Source organism: Gadus morhua, chromosome 21, assembly GCF_902167405.1.
Source record: "Gadus morhua chromosome 21, gadMor3.0, whole genome shotgun sequence".
Classification (NCBI taxonomy): domain Eukaryota; kingdom Metazoa; phylum Chordata; class Actinopteri; order Gadiformes; family Gadidae; genus Gadus; species Gadus morhua.
In genome coordinates this window covers 3,721,016-3,739,538 of record NC_044068.1, presented here as the reverse complement: position 1 = coordinate 3,739,538, position 18,523 = coordinate 3,721,016, and the positions used below count along the sequence as shown (strand labels likewise).

The 18,523-nt window shown below is 50.1% G+C and overlaps 1 protein-coding gene across 1 annotated transcript in view; it reads right to left on the bottom strand.

Annotated features, from left to right (window-relative positions):
- The window catches only part of mthfd1l (methylenetetrahydrofolate dehydrogenase (NADP+ dependent) 1 like), a 45,809-nt gene extending 27,286 nt beyond the window's left edge, over nt 1–18,523 (bottom strand). Inside the window, exons 1-18 of the mRNA XM_030345394.1 lie at nt 18,048–18,523; nt 17,340–17,424; nt 16,745–16,795; nt 16,546–16,599; nt 14,668–14,792; nt 13,885–13,985; nt 13,280–13,416; nt 12,324–12,435; nt 12,136–12,203; nt 11,703–11,800; nt 10,625–10,798; nt 7,989–8,125; nt 7,609–7,655; nt 6,046–6,153; nt 5,224–5,298; nt 4,008–4,110; nt 2,617–2,693; nt 450–590 (exon numbers count right to left, since the gene is read on the bottom strand). Coding sequence (XP_030201254.1) covers nt 450–590; nt 2,617–2,693; nt 4,008–4,110; nt 5,224–5,298; nt 6,046–6,153; nt 7,609–7,655; nt 7,989–8,125; nt 10,625–10,798; nt 11,703–11,800; nt 12,136–12,203; nt 12,324–12,435; nt 13,280–13,416; nt 13,885–13,985; nt 14,668–14,792; nt 16,546–16,599; nt 16,745–16,795; nt 17,340–17,424; nt 18,048–18,286 — 1,932 coding nt within the window. The 5' untranslated portion in view covers nt 18,287–18,523. The remainder of the gene's footprint in view (nt 1–449; nt 591–2,616; nt 2,694–4,007; nt 4,111–5,223; nt 5,299–6,045; nt 6,154–7,608; nt 7,656–7,988; nt 8,126–10,624; nt 10,799–11,702; nt 11,801–12,135; nt 12,204–12,323; nt 12,436–13,279; nt 13,417–13,884; nt 13,986–14,667; nt 14,793–16,545; nt 16,600–16,744; nt 16,796–17,339; nt 17,425–18,047) is intronic.

The window sequence follows — 18,523 nt, the reverse complement described above, 5'->3', positions numbered from 1 at the left end:
CCACTCCGAGAGGAAAAACACCCAAGGTTGGGAAATGATCAGTTACCGGGGCGACCATGTTTAGCAGGAGCGCAGAAAAACAACCGACGTTCAGTTTAACAAAATAAAAAAACCGCTGGAGCGCACGTGATGTTTTTCCAGAGGTTACACCGGACGCAGATTCAGAGGACGGCCTGCCGTCCCTCAACCTCTCCAGATCTCATGATGGAGGTTTCTATGCCTATATGTGGACATATTAACACTGTGGACTGTACCAAGTGGTGGGCCGGTACGGGGGGGATCCCTCCTGCCTCCCCATGGGGTCAAAGGTCAAACCAGGGCTCGGAAGGGCCCCTGAAACCCCTAACCCTGGGGGTTGAAGGAGGCGGGCCCTGGCATTCTTTGAGGTCGGGGGCAGCGCATCTCCATGAATGAAAGACAGACACAGACGCATACACAAACACACATACCAGGTCCTCCGCTGTGATTGGCTGTCCCGAGCGACTGGTTCCCACCACCATGCGGGCCAGGCGGACCCTCATGTCCCCCAGGCCGTCGGCCAGGGCCAGGATGGCCATGATCTCACTGGCCACCGCGATGTCGAAGCCCGTCTGGAGGAGGCGGAGGGACACACGGACACACGGACACACACACGGTTAGAAAACGCTATGTGCGAGTGGGGATGATTGCTGGTCGAAGCCGCTTCATCTGGCCCGAGTTCACGTTACACCTGTTGTACGTTGAGCCATCGGTGTGCAACACGTTAAACCCGCCCACAAACGTGTTATTTATGATTCAATGTCTTACCTGCCATATAAAACCAAATAGTACAGTTCACGTTGACCATCTAAAGACTTTCACTATATAACGCCTAGTACATTTAACGCAGTAGCTAAGCATTGCTTCATCACGTCGTGGTTCAATAAAGTGGAACTTGATTCATGGTACGATTGAGAAAAGGGCCATATTATAGTATAGTATAAATCAGAAACTCCCCTCCTAACATGCACACACGCATACGCATAAATAATAGTGTGATAGCCAAGCCGAACACCGGGGCGGAAGTTGATTGGCCGAAATCCAAGTCAGGTTCCGTTTCCCAGAAGGCCGTTATTCACAAACATCACATTCCTAAACGCACCCCACACACACACACACACACACACACACACACACACACACACACACACACACACACACACACACACACACACACACACACACACACACACACACACACACACACACACGATAGATGTGTGTGTATGAGAAGTCTCCTTACTCATGTTGAAACCATGGAACCCACAAAATAAAACCAAAATTAAAAGAGTCAAGTGGAAACATAAGATGAGCCACGACATGCAGCCGGTCACCCCCCCCCCCCCCCCCTGCCCCGGGGGGCCGTACTGTATCTGCTGCTGGGACCCAGCCAGAGGAATACCACTCCAGGGACGCACATAAACGCAAGCACATGCTGACCTAGCAGTCTTTCTCTCAGAGTCTCTCTCTCTCTCTGTGTGTGTGTGTGTGTGTGTGTGTGTGTGTGTGTGTGTGTGTGTGTGTGTGTGTGTGTGTGTGTGTGTGTGTGTGTGTGTGTGTGTGTGTGTGTGTGTGTGTGTGTGTGTGTGTGTGTGTGTGTGTGTGTGTGTGTGTGTGTGTGTGTGTGAGATCCCAAAGGGTTGTTGTTTTTTCTTCTCCCCCCTCTTTAAACATTTGCTTTCACTTAGGCCCCCCCTCACTTCCCAAAGAGGCAAAGTGTTTATTTGCGGGATTTCGTTCAGCCATCCTTATTACTAAAGGCTGGGCAAATGGGCGAGAGAGCTTGCATTTCAGATGTTGGAGATAAGAATGGGGGGGGGGGGGGAGGGTTGTGTGAGTGAAAGATTAACAGCACGTGATGGGGAGAGAGTCAAAAACTCCCTCACTTTCTCCCGCATTGTTTGCCAAATAACTCAAGCGATTAATGTTACCCCCATAAAACCGTTGTTTAGCCAACAGTGTAGAAGGTCCGTTTGAGTTCTGCAGGCAACTAAAAAGGTGTCCGGTCTCAAGAGTCAAGGACCTTCTGTCGGAGTGAAACTCAGAGTAACTGCTCCCGACGAGATGGCCGTCGCCTTGCACATGGTTGACTCCGCCGTCGGTGTGTGAATGTGTGTAGGAACCGTTGTAATTCGCTGTGGCTAAAAGTGTCTGCTACAGGCCCTGAATGCAAACGACTCTCTCGTGATAAATCCACAAAAGAACTCTGGTCCTCACAGGAGACAACTGTGGGAAACTTCCAACATGTTCAACATGTAGTCAGGAGAGAGGCCTTTGGTGAAAAACACCGGTTCCTGAACTGGGGTCCACATTTAACATTGAGGGAGCATTAAAAGACATCTTTTGACCTGGTTTTGGATTAGCCAGCATCATGGCTCCACAACGCCTCGTCAAATACTAATCAGAAGGCTAGTTGCTGACCTGTCTGACGCTTTATGTTGAGACACACAAATCTATATCTTACAAACTTAGAGAGAACCAATGGAAGGGAGGAGGACCACGAGACATACCCAAGACTACGGAGATCTCGACTGCAGAAGTTTGAACTGGGCGAGACTTTGAGGGAGAAATGGAACGACCACAACAACAACAACATACCTCTCTGCTGTGGCCTTTCTCCGTGCTGGCCTGGCCCACGGTGATCTTCCTCAAGAAGCGGTCGTTGGTGTCAACCACTGCAACACAACAACACAGAAGAGGCGTCAACACACACCCCAGGCAGGCACACACACAAGATCTGGTAACTCAATGTCAACAAGTACACACACACACACACACACACACACACGATCCCGTGCAGGCTGTTGTTTCTATAAGGGTCCCCGTCATGCATGTTACATGAAGTCCTCCAGGCGAGGTGCGTTGTGATGTAAACATGTCTTGCGTTGTAGGGTGTTGACACGCTGGAGGCCAGCTCGCAGGGGAACGTGCTACTTGTGCCCTGCCTCCTCCTCCACCGTGTGTGTGTGTGTGTGTGTGTGTGTGTGTGAGAGGTTCCATCGGGCTCTGCAGGGACCCCAGTGAACTACGGCCTTCCAACCGGGTTCTGGGCTGGTGGTTCTGGGTTCAGAAGCGCTTCACACTTCAGCCGGACCAGAGCCTTGCCCGGACCCACTAATGATAAGTGAGTGTAGAGGAGGGAGGACGCGCACGCACGCACACACACACACACACACACACACACACACACACAGGGGCGCGCACACCAATTAAGATGTGTGTGTGTAGAGGAGGAAGGACACACACACATGCGCACACACCCTCGCCCTAACCCACTGATAATGGACACACACACACACACACACACACACACACACACACACACACACACACACACACACACACACACACACACACACACACACACACACACACACACACACACACACGGTAAATCTGTTTTTAATCTGCGGGGCTCCTCTGCTAAACGGGGCCCCTTGGGGCCCTCAGAGTGTAAATACCTCATCATTCACTGGAGCAGCATGTCTGGCTGCTCCCACTGACACCCTTAAAACAACACAGCTCTCACCACATGATCCACCCAACCCCCGAGCCATAACACCCAACCCCACCACCCCCACCTCTCTCTAACCCCTCCCGCCTCCATCTAGCCCCACCTGCCTCCAACTAACCCCACCCACCCCATCTAACCCCACATCTGCATCTAACCCCACCCACCCCCATCTAACCCCACATCTGCATCTAACCCCACCCACCCCCATCTAACCCCACATCTGCATCTAACCCCACCCACTCCATCTAACCCCACCCACCTCCATCTAACCACACCCACCTTCAACAAACCGCAACCTATGCATCTAGCCACACCCACCTCCATCTAACCCCGCCCACGTTCCTCCAACCCCACCCTCTCCCATCTAACCCCGCCCACCACAGCCTCTGTTTCAACCCAAACAAACCGGAGGCGTTTTCCCATTTAAAGGCCATAGCATCAACCCATAATGCATTGCGGTGGGCTCCAGGCCTACCTCTCTGCCAGGTGAGCTTGGAGGGGTCCAGGTCCAGCCGCACGAAGGCGCGGACCTCCTCCGCCGTCAGAGAGGCTGGTTCTGTTGTACTGAGGCCCAGGCGCTGGAGGGGAGGGAGGGGGAGAGAGAGGGAGGGGGAGAGAGCGGGAGGGGGAGAGAGAGAGAGAGGTAGGGGAGAGAATGTTTATGTTGTATAAGTTACTATTGGAACCAGCTTCTCATCCAAGTACCCATTATCGATGCCATTTCATTATTTAGTTTCTCTTCATCACCCAGTCGCCACCCTCTTCTCTGTTCCACACACACACACACACACACACACACACACACACACACACACACACACACACACACACACACACACACACACACACACACACACACACACACACACACACACACACACACACACACACGTTGGCCTGCGTTTCCTTTAATATTTTGCAACTTTGTGTTCTGCATCCTTTCCAAATAATTTAGGGTATTTCGACAGATTTAATAAAAAAGATGTCCCCCCCAAAAACATTTTTCTGGTGAGTGAGACCGAGCTAAATTACAGCGTTCCTCTCTGCATTCCTCCCCGTTCCGTCAAGGTACTCTCCGCACTGCGGCGGTCCGCCGACACGGAGTCAACACCCCCGAGAACCCAGACCAGCTGGTCACCAATCAGCACCAATCACCCCCGCCCCCGTCCGGCCGCAGGCCGCCCGGACCGGGGGCCGCTCCGGGCCAGGGTCTCCCGGCCCACGGCCCTGAACTCCTCGACTCCAACCCGCTCCGGGTTGGCTACGCTGTTTCGTCCGTGTGGGTGTTTTCACAAAAGGGAAAACAAGCAAACTACAAATCACGCACTTACACTTTCCTTTCCAGAGACGAATGTTTAGTTTTGTTATGACGCCTGTCAGCGGTCGGTAACAACTGCCTCACTGGGCTGTCCCTTGAGCCAGGGCCCACAAAATACCATCAAAGAAAGGGGAGGATGGATGGGGAACACATGTTCAAACGCTAGGTCACAGGTGGACCACCGGGGCCAGGCTCACTGAGGCCCCCCAGTGGCGGGTTTTTGAATTAACTACAAATAAAATCAGTGGCGCTCATCACACCGAGACTGGCGGTGTATGAACATCACTTGAGGAGGAGGGCGGTGGTGCAGAGAGCACACAGTGTTGGTGATGGGGGTGGTGTTATCGGAGTGGGCGTGGCCATGTTTACGTACCCGTAGCCTGGAGATCTGGATGGGGGAGAATTTCCGGACGCCGTTCACGGAGGGTACCAGCCTGTTGAACAGGGCCTGAGGAATAAACACACAATGAGCATTATTGCTACTATTGCTATTTCTAGAGCTAATATTAATACTACTACTGCATCTACTGCTGGTGCTGCTACTACTACTAGTACTATGACTGCTACTTCGGCTGATGCAAGTACTTTAACTGAGTACTTTAACTGCTACTATTACTATTAGTACTTCTGCTAGTACTAGTAATGCTAATACTACTGCTGCTACTGGTACTCCTACTTCTACTTTATCATTAGACATGCCCTAATCTGCCGTGAGCCTTTATAAGCAGCAGTACTCTGCCCACTGCACTATTAATGTCTACTCGCAGAACAATAGGTACGACCGTACGGGGAACAGCCCCATTGTAATAAGGCTACTTGTTTCCACATTACAGCCTGACCTTCTAGAGTCTGTTTATCAGCATTTGATTTGATTTGCCTCCCGGTTCCTGTGCGTGTTTATTTATACACTTGATTGGTTAGTGGTGCGACTGAGGGGTCCAATATTGCCGTCCAGCATCCACATCAATCGAGGAGCCAAATTGTATTAACTTATTTTGCGTGGCAAGGCCGTTAAGAGACTCTCTGGCCCCGTTTCATTAAAATGTGCCGCCCAACCTAACAAAGCTCGTGGTAACGCTGGAGAACAAATGACAGGCGATGCTTAACAGACGCCACTTTCCAAGCCAGTTGCTTCCGACCACCACATTAACGTCCACAATTAAAAAAATTGCATGACATCACGCTGGCCACGTACCTTGTCCGATTGCGTGGCCTCGTGCAGCATACGGGCGTCGATGGCGGCGGCCACCAGGTTGTTGGCGGCGGTGATGGCGTGGATGTCCCCGGTCAGGTGGAGGTTGAACTACGGGAGGAAGGAGGCGAGACGAAGCCGAGGGGGGTTGTGTTAGCGATGCTACGGTCTTAAGCTAACGTTCCGTACTCCTGCAGTAACTCACACACACACGGGGCTATTGCAGTCCATCAGAGTACAGGAGTACGGTGGCCTGGAGGATGATGTGTTACATGTGTTATCCTTTAGCGTTTTAGCTTGCTAGCCGTCTTCTGCACGCTTACGGTCTAAACTGCACGTTTCCAGTCTAAACTGCACGTGTAAGGTCTAAACTGCACGTGTACGGACTAAACTGCACGTGTAAGGTCTAAACTGCACGTGTAAGGTCTAAACTGCACATGTAAGGTCTAAACTGCACGTGTACGGACTAAACTGCACGTGTAAGGTCTAAACTGCACGTGTACGGACTAAACTGCACGTGTACGGACTAAACTGCACGTGTACGGACTAAACTGCACGTGTAAGGTCTAAACTGCACGTGTAAGGTCTAAACTGCACTTGTAAGGACTAAACTGCACGTGTACGGTCTAAACTGTACACTTGCGGTCTAAACTGTACACTTGCGGTCTACTCTTCATCTTCACGGACTACGCTGCATGGTTACCGCCTAAACTGCATGTTTACAGATCAAACTGCATGTGCACGGTCTAAGCCGCAGTCTAAACTGCATGTTCACGGTCTGAACCCCATGCTTACGTTCTAAACCGCAGTCTAAACTCCATGTCTGCGGTTTCACCTCCGTGCTCACGGCCTGAACATTAACCACGGTGAACGCCCCGACAGGCCTCCACGTCCGTCAACATTAACGTATGAAAAAGGACCGCATGCACTTATCATCCATTAGCCGGGGGAAAGCGGAGGCGCAGCGTGCTGCCCCGCTGCCCCCGCCGGCGGCGGCAGCGGCAGCGGCGGGGGCACAAAGAAGAGGGAGACGAGAGCCCCACCCGGGGGGCAGTCCCAAAGCTGCGCCCGGCCCCTCCAACAACAACGGCTTACAACAATAAAAGCCCCTCTGCCCGTGCTCAGAAATGAATGTCCCACATGTTTGTGAAAATAATATGACGCATTACTCATAACCCTTGGATAATAAAAAGGCCTCTTTAACGTTGTTAGAGCCCGTGGAGGGGATTGGAGGCAAATTAGGGGAGGGGAGGGGGGGGGGGGGGGTGTTTTGGTACATTACGCCGCACCAGGAGGCCGTGGGCCCCCTGTTCTCCGCGGGGCGGCGTCTTTGGTCGCGGGCGCCGTTCTGCTGTGCCACAGTTAGCATGCCCACTTGAGTGCGAGTGAGGGCTTGAGTGTGTGTGTGAGTGTGAGAGTGAGCTTGAGCGTGAGCATGAGTGTGAGTGTGTGTGTGGGAGCTTGAGCGTGAGTGTGAGTGTGAGTGAGTGCGGGCGCGAGTGCGAGCGTGAGCGTGCGTGTGCGTGTTCGACTGTGTGTGGTGGTGGTGGGCTGTGGGTGGCTCACCTCCTCCATGGGGATGACCTGGGCATAGCCGCCCCCGGCAGCACCTCCTAGGAACAGAAGAAGAGGAATGTAGCGGTGAGACCACAAGAGGAGGACAGGGAGGGGGAGGAGGAGGAGGAGGAGGAGGAGATCATCTGTGAGGGACACCCCTCCACAGATGCTAATAAACTTAAAAAAAACAAATGCTTAAAATATTAGCATGGCAATATATATTACAGATGTATGAATTAAAGCTGCAGTAGGCCATTTATTAAAGAAGTCCATGTCATATTTGTTGAATTTCTCCCAAACCAGGCCGCACTGCCGATTCATAACCCCCAACAACAATGAAAAAAAGAACCTGGGCATAGTTTTAAAAAACCAAAGCAGGGGTCGCTGACCTTTGACCCCGAAGGTGGGCCCCTGGGAGGGCTGTCGGAGGCAGGCGAAGGAGTTGAGCTTGAGGTGGGCCGAGAGGGCCTGGACGAGGCCGATGGTGACCGTGCTCTTCCCCTCGCCCAGCGGAGTCGGGGTGATGCTGCCACACACACACACACACACACACACACACACACACACACACACACACACACACACACACACACACACACACACACACACACACACACACACACACACACACACACACACACACACACACACACACACGAGGAAGAGGTTAGGTCAACATCTCAGTGGAAACTCATCCGCTCGGACGCGGCACGCCGGAGCAGATTGGGCTCACGGGGTCTGGTCTAAGCTGGTTAGCGGAGGTTGTTTTTGTGCGTGTTGTTTTGTGTGCATGCGGTGGCCCGTGTGCGGCGTAATGGCCGCCATGTGACTCTGCAGGCTGAACCCCACTCAGCCCCGGGGTCAGGAGCACAGCGGGTGTAGCATAACCCCCCCGGGAGTCATCGATACAGCAGGGGCCCCCAGCGTAGACCGCCGGGGGCCGGTGAGGGGGGGGTCTGGAGGTGTCTCCGAGAGGGGGACAGGACTGAGGAGAGGGGGAGCGGGGAGTCGGGAGTGGGGGGCAGGGGGTGCAAAGAAGAAAGGGAAAGCGACGGAGGAGGAGAAAGAATGCTTTGAAGGGTCTCTGCTCCATTTATCTCCAGACCCCCCCTGCCCCCATTTCACCTCTCTCCCTCTCTCCCCCTCTCTCGCCCCCTCACTCTCCCTCTCTTGGACTGACTGGACGTTTCCTTGGCAGCGACACTCAAAGGCATGCCTACTGCTGGCTAGAAATGCCCCCCCCCCCTCCACCCTCTTGCTGCTCAAGAGTAGAGTGTGGGGGGGGGGATGTGGGGGTGGGGGGGTTCCCTGGGAACCCGGACGACGTCTCTGCAACGAACACACAACTGTGAGTATGTGTGTGTGTTTGTGTCAGTTGGTCCGCATCAGTGCGTGTATGTGTGTGTCAGCGTGTGTCCGTTTATGCATGTGCGTGTCAGTGTGTGTGTTCGTAGGGGGTGGGGTGGGGGGGGGGGGGGAGTGAAAGGCAACATCGCCATCAGATCACAGAGCGTGTGCACAGGAATGCTGGACGGGGGGAGGACGAGGGGTATGTGTGGGTGAGGGGGGGGGGGGGGGGGAATATTGTGTTGAACCCCCTGTTTCCAACACAGCCCAGCTCTGTACGTATGTCAGCGTGTGAATAGGGGTGTGAGCTGTTCCCATGACGACCCTCGCCTCCCCCGGTGTGGTTTGGAGGTCAAAGGCAGCTGTACCCCCCCCCCCCCCCCCCCCCCCCCCCCCCCCCCCCCAGAAAAAAAACTCCCTCAAACATACACAATCCCTCAAACACACTCCCTCAAACACACACACACACACACACCCACACCCTTAAGTTATGTCCTGGAGAAAGCATTCACAGTACATTCATCTCCACTTCTACTGGATTTATCGAGCTATGAGAGACACACACTTACTCCCAAGTCTGTGTACCGCGGTTTCTCTCGCCGTACAACGATGAGAACGTCCATGAGGTTCAGCTTCTCTGGTTCTACAACCACCATTTTAATACTCTGTGACTTACTTAAACATTGCACTTGGGGAGCTGTGGTTTTTCAAACAATAATAGTACAGCAAATCGTCTCTTGTCTTTTTCGTCATCACGTTCAGACGCACGGTGTTGACGTCGCTACCACACACGCCTGGAAAAACATCTGATTCCCTGTGTTTTGCCGACAGGCGCAACGTCACTACGAACACACTCTCCGTGTTATAGCCTTGAGGGTCGCGGCTATCTCCCGGGCAGGAAACAGGCCCCGTTGTTGTACAGCTGTGGCGGAGTGTTGAAACATGACAAATGCTGACGTCATTCGCAAAGCACTGTGGGTAATCAATTCTCCCCACAACAGCCAGACGCCGCATGGGAACGGAAAAGATTGACCCGACGAAGGAAGAAGTGTGTGTGTGTGTGTGTGTGTGTGTGTGTGTGTGTGTGTGTGTGTGTGTGTGTGTGTGTGTGTGTGTGTGTGTGTGTTATTTGGCATGGAAAGTTGGGGTTTAACCTATTCATTGGAAACAGATATAAAACGTTTTTCAATTAGAATAAATTGTGAAAGCCGATATACCAGTGCTACCCAGACACACTGAGGCTGAGTTGAGGCTTATTGTTCAGAGATGCATGCCTTTAAACAATATAATGCAATACTTGACCTATAATTCATGTGTATTTCGATATTTATTCGATTTTACACCATGGTTGGGTTTTACTTTCGACCATGAAACAAAGACTGGGAAATGAATATAAGACCAAAAAACCATTTGCCTTCTCGAAACCATAATGTATGTATGCATGTATGCATGTATGCATGTATGAATGTATGCATGTATGAATGTATGCATGTATGTATGCATGTATGAATGTGTGCATGAATGCATGTATGTATGCGTGCATAAATGCATGTATGCGTGCATGTGTATATGTGGGTATGTATTTATATGTGCATGCGTAATGTGGCTTAGCTTTTTTGACCAATGGCTCTATGAATCAAAAGGACGATCCGATTGGCTGGGCGGCTGCGGGACTCACCCGGCCACCAGCACCAGGTTCCCGTCGGGCTGGGCCTGCAGGCGTTCCAGCAGGGAGAGCCGCACCTTGGCCTTGTTGCGGCCGTAGGGCTCCAGCTCGCCGGGCAGCAGGCCGATCTCCTGGGCCAGCTGCTGCACCGACTTGGGGGTCTGGGCCCGCGAGATCTGGATGTCACTGGAGGACCAGGGGGAGAGGGGGACGCACAGAACAGCGGAGTAAGGGTCAGGTGAGGGAGTCAGGGCAGGGGGAACAGATGAGTCAGGGTAAGGTCTGTATCACTGCAGGACCAGGGGACAGAAACAGCTGAGTCAGGGCAAGGTCTGTATCACTGCAGGACCAGGGGACAGAAACAGCTGAGTCAGGGTAAGGTCTGTATCACTGCAGGACCAGGGGACAGAAACAGCTGAGTCAGGGTAAGGTCTGTATCACTGCAGGACCAGGGGACAGAAACAGCTGAGTCAGGGTAAGGTCTGTATCACTGCAGGACCAGGGGACAGAAACAGCTGAGTCAGGGTAAGGTCTGTATCACTGCAGGACCAGGGGACAGAAACAGCTGAGTCAGGGTAAGGTCTGTATCACTGCAGGACCAGGGGACAGAAACAGCTGAGTCAGGGTAAGGTCTGTATCACTGCGAGGGGAGACGACCGCCTCCAGGGGTCAGCGATGAGAACGGGCCTTCAGAGACCTCAGGTTGTAAATAACAGTAGTACTATTGAATCATCACCCCATAGATTTAACCATATTTTTACTTGTCAGCACCGTCTTCTCTTGACGTTGGACAGTGTTTTTGTCTAGTGTATTATTTAAACACGTTTACTGTCAAGAGTGGACCCTGCCTCCACTGAACGTAAACCAGCGAGGACGGAAATACATAGCGAGTAAACGGGCTACCGGTGTAAAAAGTAAGAACAAAAGCTTGAATATATTCATATGATAATCTTGAAATGTGTCTAATCTAATCTGTCGCTTTAACTTTACATGAATGGAAATGTGTTGTGGGCAGCAGCGCCCTCTATGCGTGTTTGACGGTACTCCGGTGTATTTGTGATAGGGCTGCGTTCTGTAGGTGACAGCCTACCTGGGTACGGGGTTGAGGGGCTGCAGCTTCAGGAGGCGGAGGCTCCAGTCCTGGTACTGCTGCTCCCGGAGCCAGCGGCAGGACCCCAGCACCACGTTCTGAAGGGAAACAAGGACACACATATTGGGTTGACCCATGACGCCAACAACCAGCCACACACCGACGGCGGTGTCGCCAACACAAGGCGACAGCCAGCTTGTCAGGAGTAGTTAGGGTGAGGAGTCTTGCTCAGGGACACCTCGACATTCAGCTAGGAGGAGTCGGGGATCGAACTAGCAACCTTCAGATTATCCCAATCCGCTCTGCCTCCTGAGCTAAACTGAACCCTTTTTGAAAAACCTGTGGAGAACACCCTTTGGGATTCGAAAAAACGGGCAGCTCCAGACTAGTACGCAATCATGGATTGGTCTGGAGCACTGTGTGTCAGACATGCCTGCATTCTGTACGCTGCAGTGAGGTGAGCCAGGCCGTTCTGCGACGTCCTCTCTGCATCATGGTCATCTGGATCAACAAAACAGAACAACAAAAATGGCTGATTACAACGGCCTTCTGTTTGGTGACATGTAACCAGAGAAACACTGTTGTTGTTGTTTGTGTTGACACATGGGCCTTTTGCGCTACCTGAGGTCAACGCAGAGTCGCAGCGAATGACGGCAGCGCCTGGTTTCAGCCAAGTGGGCGGGACTTCTGCCGGCCCCGCCCCCAATAGGACCACAGCATCTGCCTTCTTCACCTGGGAGAGAGGGTTTAAATGGATTCTGTGTCGATTATGGAGAATGAAATACTTCAAAATATACCGTAACTCGTTCACAATGGAGAATAGTCTGTTCTAATCTATATTTTTTCTTTTAAAAAGAATTTAAACAAACTATCTGTGTTTTGAATCGGAGGCCTGTTTAAGCTTTCATTTTGCATAATAATAATAGATCCGTTTTTTATAGCGCTTTTCTAAATACTCGAAGACGCTTTACAAATAAGAAAGGAATACGTACAGACAGTACAGATAATCAAACAAAAGGGAAAAAAATAAACACCACCACAACAACAATAGGCAACACATTAAGAGAGCGGGAGAGAGTGGAAGATGGCGGAGGATGATTTGTCAAATTTTGTAGGTGGTCCTGAAGAGATAGGTTTTAAGTAGCATAGCAAGCAAGTATGCTGTAGTGACAAAAGTCAGGTAGGTACTGCCCCCATGTGGTCAGTAATGAACACTACATGAAAATGATGCAAATGAAACTCAGAATGAACAAGTCTTTGTTTCATGGTCGAAAGTAAAACCCAACCATGGTGTAAAATCGAATAAATATCGAAATACACATGAATTATAGGTCAAGTATTGCATTACATTACATTACATTACATTAGTATTGCACAACGTTTTATATCTGTTTCCAATGAATAGGTTAAACCCCAACTTTCCATGCCAAATAACACACACACACACACACACACACACACACACACACACACACACACACACACACACACACACACACACACACACACACACACACACACACACACACACACACACACACACACACACACACACACACACACACACACACACACACCTGTTCCTGCAGGCTCTCTGAGCTTTTGTGGCCGTTGAGGGTCACCACTCCTCTTCTCTCCATCAGGCAGCGCAGGGCCACTTTTACGGCTCCGTCGGCCCCCACCAACACCACCGTCTGCCCCTCCGAGGACACGCCTGTGGGGCCACAAAGGTGTTCAATACCAGGACAGAATACCCTCGGTTCTCCTGCCCTAAAACGACTCAGAATCACAACATATCTCCAGCATGCTTAATCCTTCCTGCGGTCATAAAACACTGGAGGAGTGTATGAACACATATTACACGCAGACTAGCACATAGCCCTCCGCGCCGGTCCGACCTTTGACCCCTTGTGAACTCGTCATGGTGTGTGTGTGTGTGGGGGGGGGGGGTTGATGAAGAAGAACTTATTTTTTGGACACGCAAAATAATCAAGGGAAGATAGAGGCAGCAGTCATGGCTACAGTGCCAACGCAAACGCAAACTATCCAAGGAGAATGTATAGAAATGTATTTTCCATTGACTAGTATATAAACAGGGTTCATATTATTTGTATAGAATTGTACAGTATATTAGAGTTACGATCGATATTTTCCCCGACAGGGGGCTGGGGGTGGAACTCACCGTGGCTCTCCAGAACCTCCATGACGGCCATAGCCTCCGCGGGCACAAAGCCCTCGCTCGGGTCTCCTCTCACCAGCCGACCCATGTTCAGATCGGCCACCCTGCAGAGCCAGCGGAACAGACTCTAGATGAGCAGAGGTTTAAGACTGGGAGGACTTCATGAGGAAGTGCAGACAGGATGGGTACATCAAGTTTATTTGGTTTGTTTAGTCATGTCTAATATTGGATTGTCATGTCTAGCTCAACTGGAAGCCCATTGAAGGAATATCGCAAAAGGTTAGGGGTTCGATTCCCACTGGAATCGCACCCATGGTACAAATGTAAAGACTCATGGTGTTGCAAAAACATATGGATAAAAGCTTCCACCAATTGAGTGAGTGAGTGATTGAGTGTGAGAGAGATTGTGTATATTGGCAGAGATAGGGAAATTAATGTCATACATGGTTCCTTGCATCTGTCTAAAACAGATTAACGCAACAAGACTTGAAGCAATGACAGGAGCCTTATGTTTAAGCCACTTAAACATCTTAACGTGGTTGAATCTTTGAGCGGGCAGCACTGTGGAGCCCTGGGCACCAGACCACCAGTCTTCCTGTGGAAACCTTTGACTAATCGACTAATTAGCTTAACGGAACAGGGTGTCTTGCCACTCTTCCCACTCACGGGACTACTGATTTAAATCACACGTTATATTTTATTCAACCGGGATAATTCCCAGCAGGCCCATTTTGATTCGGGCTAAATTCGACCCAGCATGAGAAAAATCGCCCCCCCCCCAGTTACCCGTCCACGTCCTTCTCCGGGGCGAGGGTGCTGATCACCCGACCGGTCAGCAGGGCGGGGGCGAGGTGGAGGTAGACACCGCGCACCCTGGGGTCCTCGTTGAGCTTCGACAACTCGTCCACGATCTACAAACAAACGGGCAAAAACAGAGACAGACACAGAGTCTCTGATTATTTGTTTTTCTGGTCTTCGTTTAATTTCAAGGTTGCCTTGTAACCGGTAGGTTGCTAGTTCGATCCCCGGCTCCTCCTAGCTGAGGGTCGAGGTGTGACCCCTGAGCAAGACTCCGCCATCAGGGTGTGATTGTTTGTATGAACCGTCTGCTAAATGCTCTAAATGTAAATTGTCGATTTTGAAACACAACGACGGCAATAGTAACCTCTACCTGCCTGAAGATAAGTGATATCTACCTTCATGCTCATTGCATCACCATCACGCGGAAACTATATGTTTCTGACTTGAAGAAGACCCCTCATTATTGACATTGGTTACTGAATAAGCCGGAAGAATGAGATAACCTCACTCCTCAAACAGCTCCAGGTTAAGCATTGTTAATTCAGGGACCTGGTTTGACTGGGAACAAGGCCAGTGCTATAGGCTGGGGTAAGGGGGGGGAGAGTTCCCCTGAGGACGCGAGTAGAACCTGCATTGCCTGACTTCAGTTGTGGAATTTCGTACATCTCTAAACCCCGAGTCTCAGACTTTAGATGAATAACTCAAGCTGCCTACAGACAGCTCAAATCTGGGTGAACGAGGCGTTTCATTCTCTTGAACCTCGTCTTCGGTGTGGGCCTTTTGGAGACTTGACACTAGTTGACGGGTGTGAGGAGCCAAGGACGCGGACCCATCAGTCAGCTACTGCAGAGGTAACCCACCGACCCACAACAGACAGGGGCCTTATGTTTAAGTTAAACATCTTAAACATCTTATCGTGGTTGAATCTTTGAGCGGGCAGCACTGTGGAGCCCTGGGCACCAGACCCAGACAATCAGTCTTCCTGTGGAAACCTTTGACTAATCGACTAATTAGCTTAATGAAACAGGGTGTCCTTCCACTCTTCCCACTCACGGGACTACTGATTTAAATCACACGTTCTACTTACTCAACCGTGATAATTCCCGTCAGGCCAATTTTGAATTTCGTACATCTCTAAACCCCGAGTCTCAGACTTTAGATGAATAACTCAAGCTTCCTACAGACAGATCAATCTGGGTGAACGGGGCGGTTCACTATCTTGAACCTCGTGTTTGTTTTTTCGACCAATCATGTTGCTGTATTTGCCAAACCCAAACAAGTTCAGCACAAGTCAAATTCATGCAAATGTCTGTTTATGTTTAAAATCCAACTATATTGACCTGCCACTGAACAAATACACTAATTAAATCCCCTTCCGAAGGCTGTATCTATGCGGGCAAATGTGAGGTTGAATATCTCTGTAATTTCCCCTTCGGGAACAAGGTGTGACTGCCACTTCTGATTATTGTTTGCGGCCCTCACTAGAGCTTTTGCTATAACACAGACACAGACGCAGATGTAACCCTTAAGCTGGTGAATGGAGATTCCACAGCTGAGAAGCCCGACTTACATATAATGCACTACAAAGTGTTGTGAATTAATAAAAACTAAGAATGCATTATGGAAGACATGACCTTTTCAATACATAAAATGTGCCCCCATACAACACATACACTAGCCTAGCCTAGATGTTTGTGTTGGGTAATAGTTGTTCTCAGCATGTTTTTTCTCTTTCTTTCCGACAGGAGCAAACAGATGCAGACAGGAGGCCAGGCCGTGTGCCGACATGCGTGTGTGAGAGTGTCGAGGGTTGGGGGATGGGTTAGGAGAGAGAATGGGACAGACAGCCAGAGATTTACGAACCTCATCCTCTGTGCAATCTTTGGTTAGGCATATTTGAGCGACGTTCAGTCCAATCTGGGAGAGAGGAAAACAAGCCAATAGTTAGAATGACAACCCATCAAACGTGCAAGGGTGAGAGACTATAGAAACGTTGTAGAAGAAGACAAATGGATCAAGTTATAAAATAGATTTGAAATATTTTAGATAAAAGGAGACATACCTTTCCTGCCATCTTTCTGTTGACCTCCAGCAAGCCATCGTCCTCCCCACTCTATATAATGAAAAACACAATAAATTAGGACAGAAAGTTAACATACGGGTAATACAATCTTCCCGATGCGAAATACTCCAAAGTTTAAGGTTTTAGGCTGATTATATTTGGCCAGAGACAAAAACACCATTGCTACTGGTTATAAACAGAAGTTTCTTGTTTATCAAAAAAGTATTCTTATTATTCTTATATTCACCACAAGATATAGAACATGCTCGTTAATAACCAGTGATATGTGTATGATATTACAATGTAATGCATTACACAGCACTAATCTTATTATTTATTAATTTATTATTATGTCATTTAGGCTCCATATTTGTATCACATTGGAGGCAATGACAACAATAAACCATTGCATTGAATTAACAAATACCCCGAGGGCGGAGAGAATATTTTCTCAACACATACAGTATGCAATTGCTCCCAGTACAGGCTGCACAGTATGACATTTTTACATGACACTGTTGATGTATGGGGTCTATTCACAATAACTAAAATGCATGGTTGTTCAACGGGTCCCTGGGTTTGTGTGGGTCTTCACCTGGATGATGGCCAGCACAGGGTGGAGCGCTGGGTCGTCTCTCTGCAGGGCCACTAGGGACTCTCTGGTGCGCTCCAGAACATCGCTACGTCAGGCAGTGAAATTAGTTAATTAAGCGTTATCATCTTCAAACAACTGACAACAAAATGACACTGATAAAAAGCTCTGAAAATTGTCATTGATTAAATGTATACAGCCTAAAAGGTGTAATGGTGTGTTTGTATGTTTCTTCTAAAATAAAGAATCTCCATTTTGGAGACTTGACAATAGTTGTCGGGTGGGAGGAGCCAAGGACGCGGATCCATCAGTCAGCTACTGCAGAGGTAACCCACTGACCCACATCCCTTCTAAAACATCAACATCACCCCATCTAACGTGATATTCCCACCGAGAGCGTCATGACTACACCAAATTCACGCCAAGTTGCAGCTTCGAATCGATACGCGTAAGGTTGAATACACCAACAACGTTCAGATCCGTTGTTTTGCACAACAGGGAAATGAGAAAAAGTTGGGTTGGGTTACATCAGCTGGCAGGGCGGTGTGGTGAAGACACGTGGGTGATGTGGGGAAGACATGTATTTTGCTGAAACGGCTCTATAATCCTTTAAAGATCGTTGAAGGACTTTTATGAGTCATTAAGTACACCCGGTCGATTTGGATTTCAGGAAACGTCTGAAGGCAACAGGCCGTCTCCTACAGTCCTTACCTCACACACTTCTCGTATCCGATCTCAGCTCCCTCTTGTTCTTTGCTGTACTTATTCACCATGGAGCTTGCACTGGTGGGGGTAGTGCTCGCACAGCGGAGCATAGCGCGGTTTCCAGCCAGACCCAGCGACGGACATCTCTTTGCGGAGCCGAAGACGGGAGCTCCTGAGCGGGTTGGTTGTGATGGAGGGACCCGCAGACCGCGACACGCGTGACGGAGGACGGAGAGTCGGGTCATCACTGGTTCGGGTGGTTTGTTGGGAGTTTAAGAGGGTATACGGGTGGATAATGCGAGTAGTTGTTCTCAAAAAGCCAAAGAAGAGGAAGACAGAGCAGCAGCAACAGGGTCCACAGCAGATAACAGAGTGTCTGTGATGAGAAAGCTCCGCGGTGACGAGCATGCGCGTTCACGTTGGGTAATTTCAGGAAGGAGTTTTTACTAGGGGGACTTTTAAACCTCAGTCTAAATGTATAT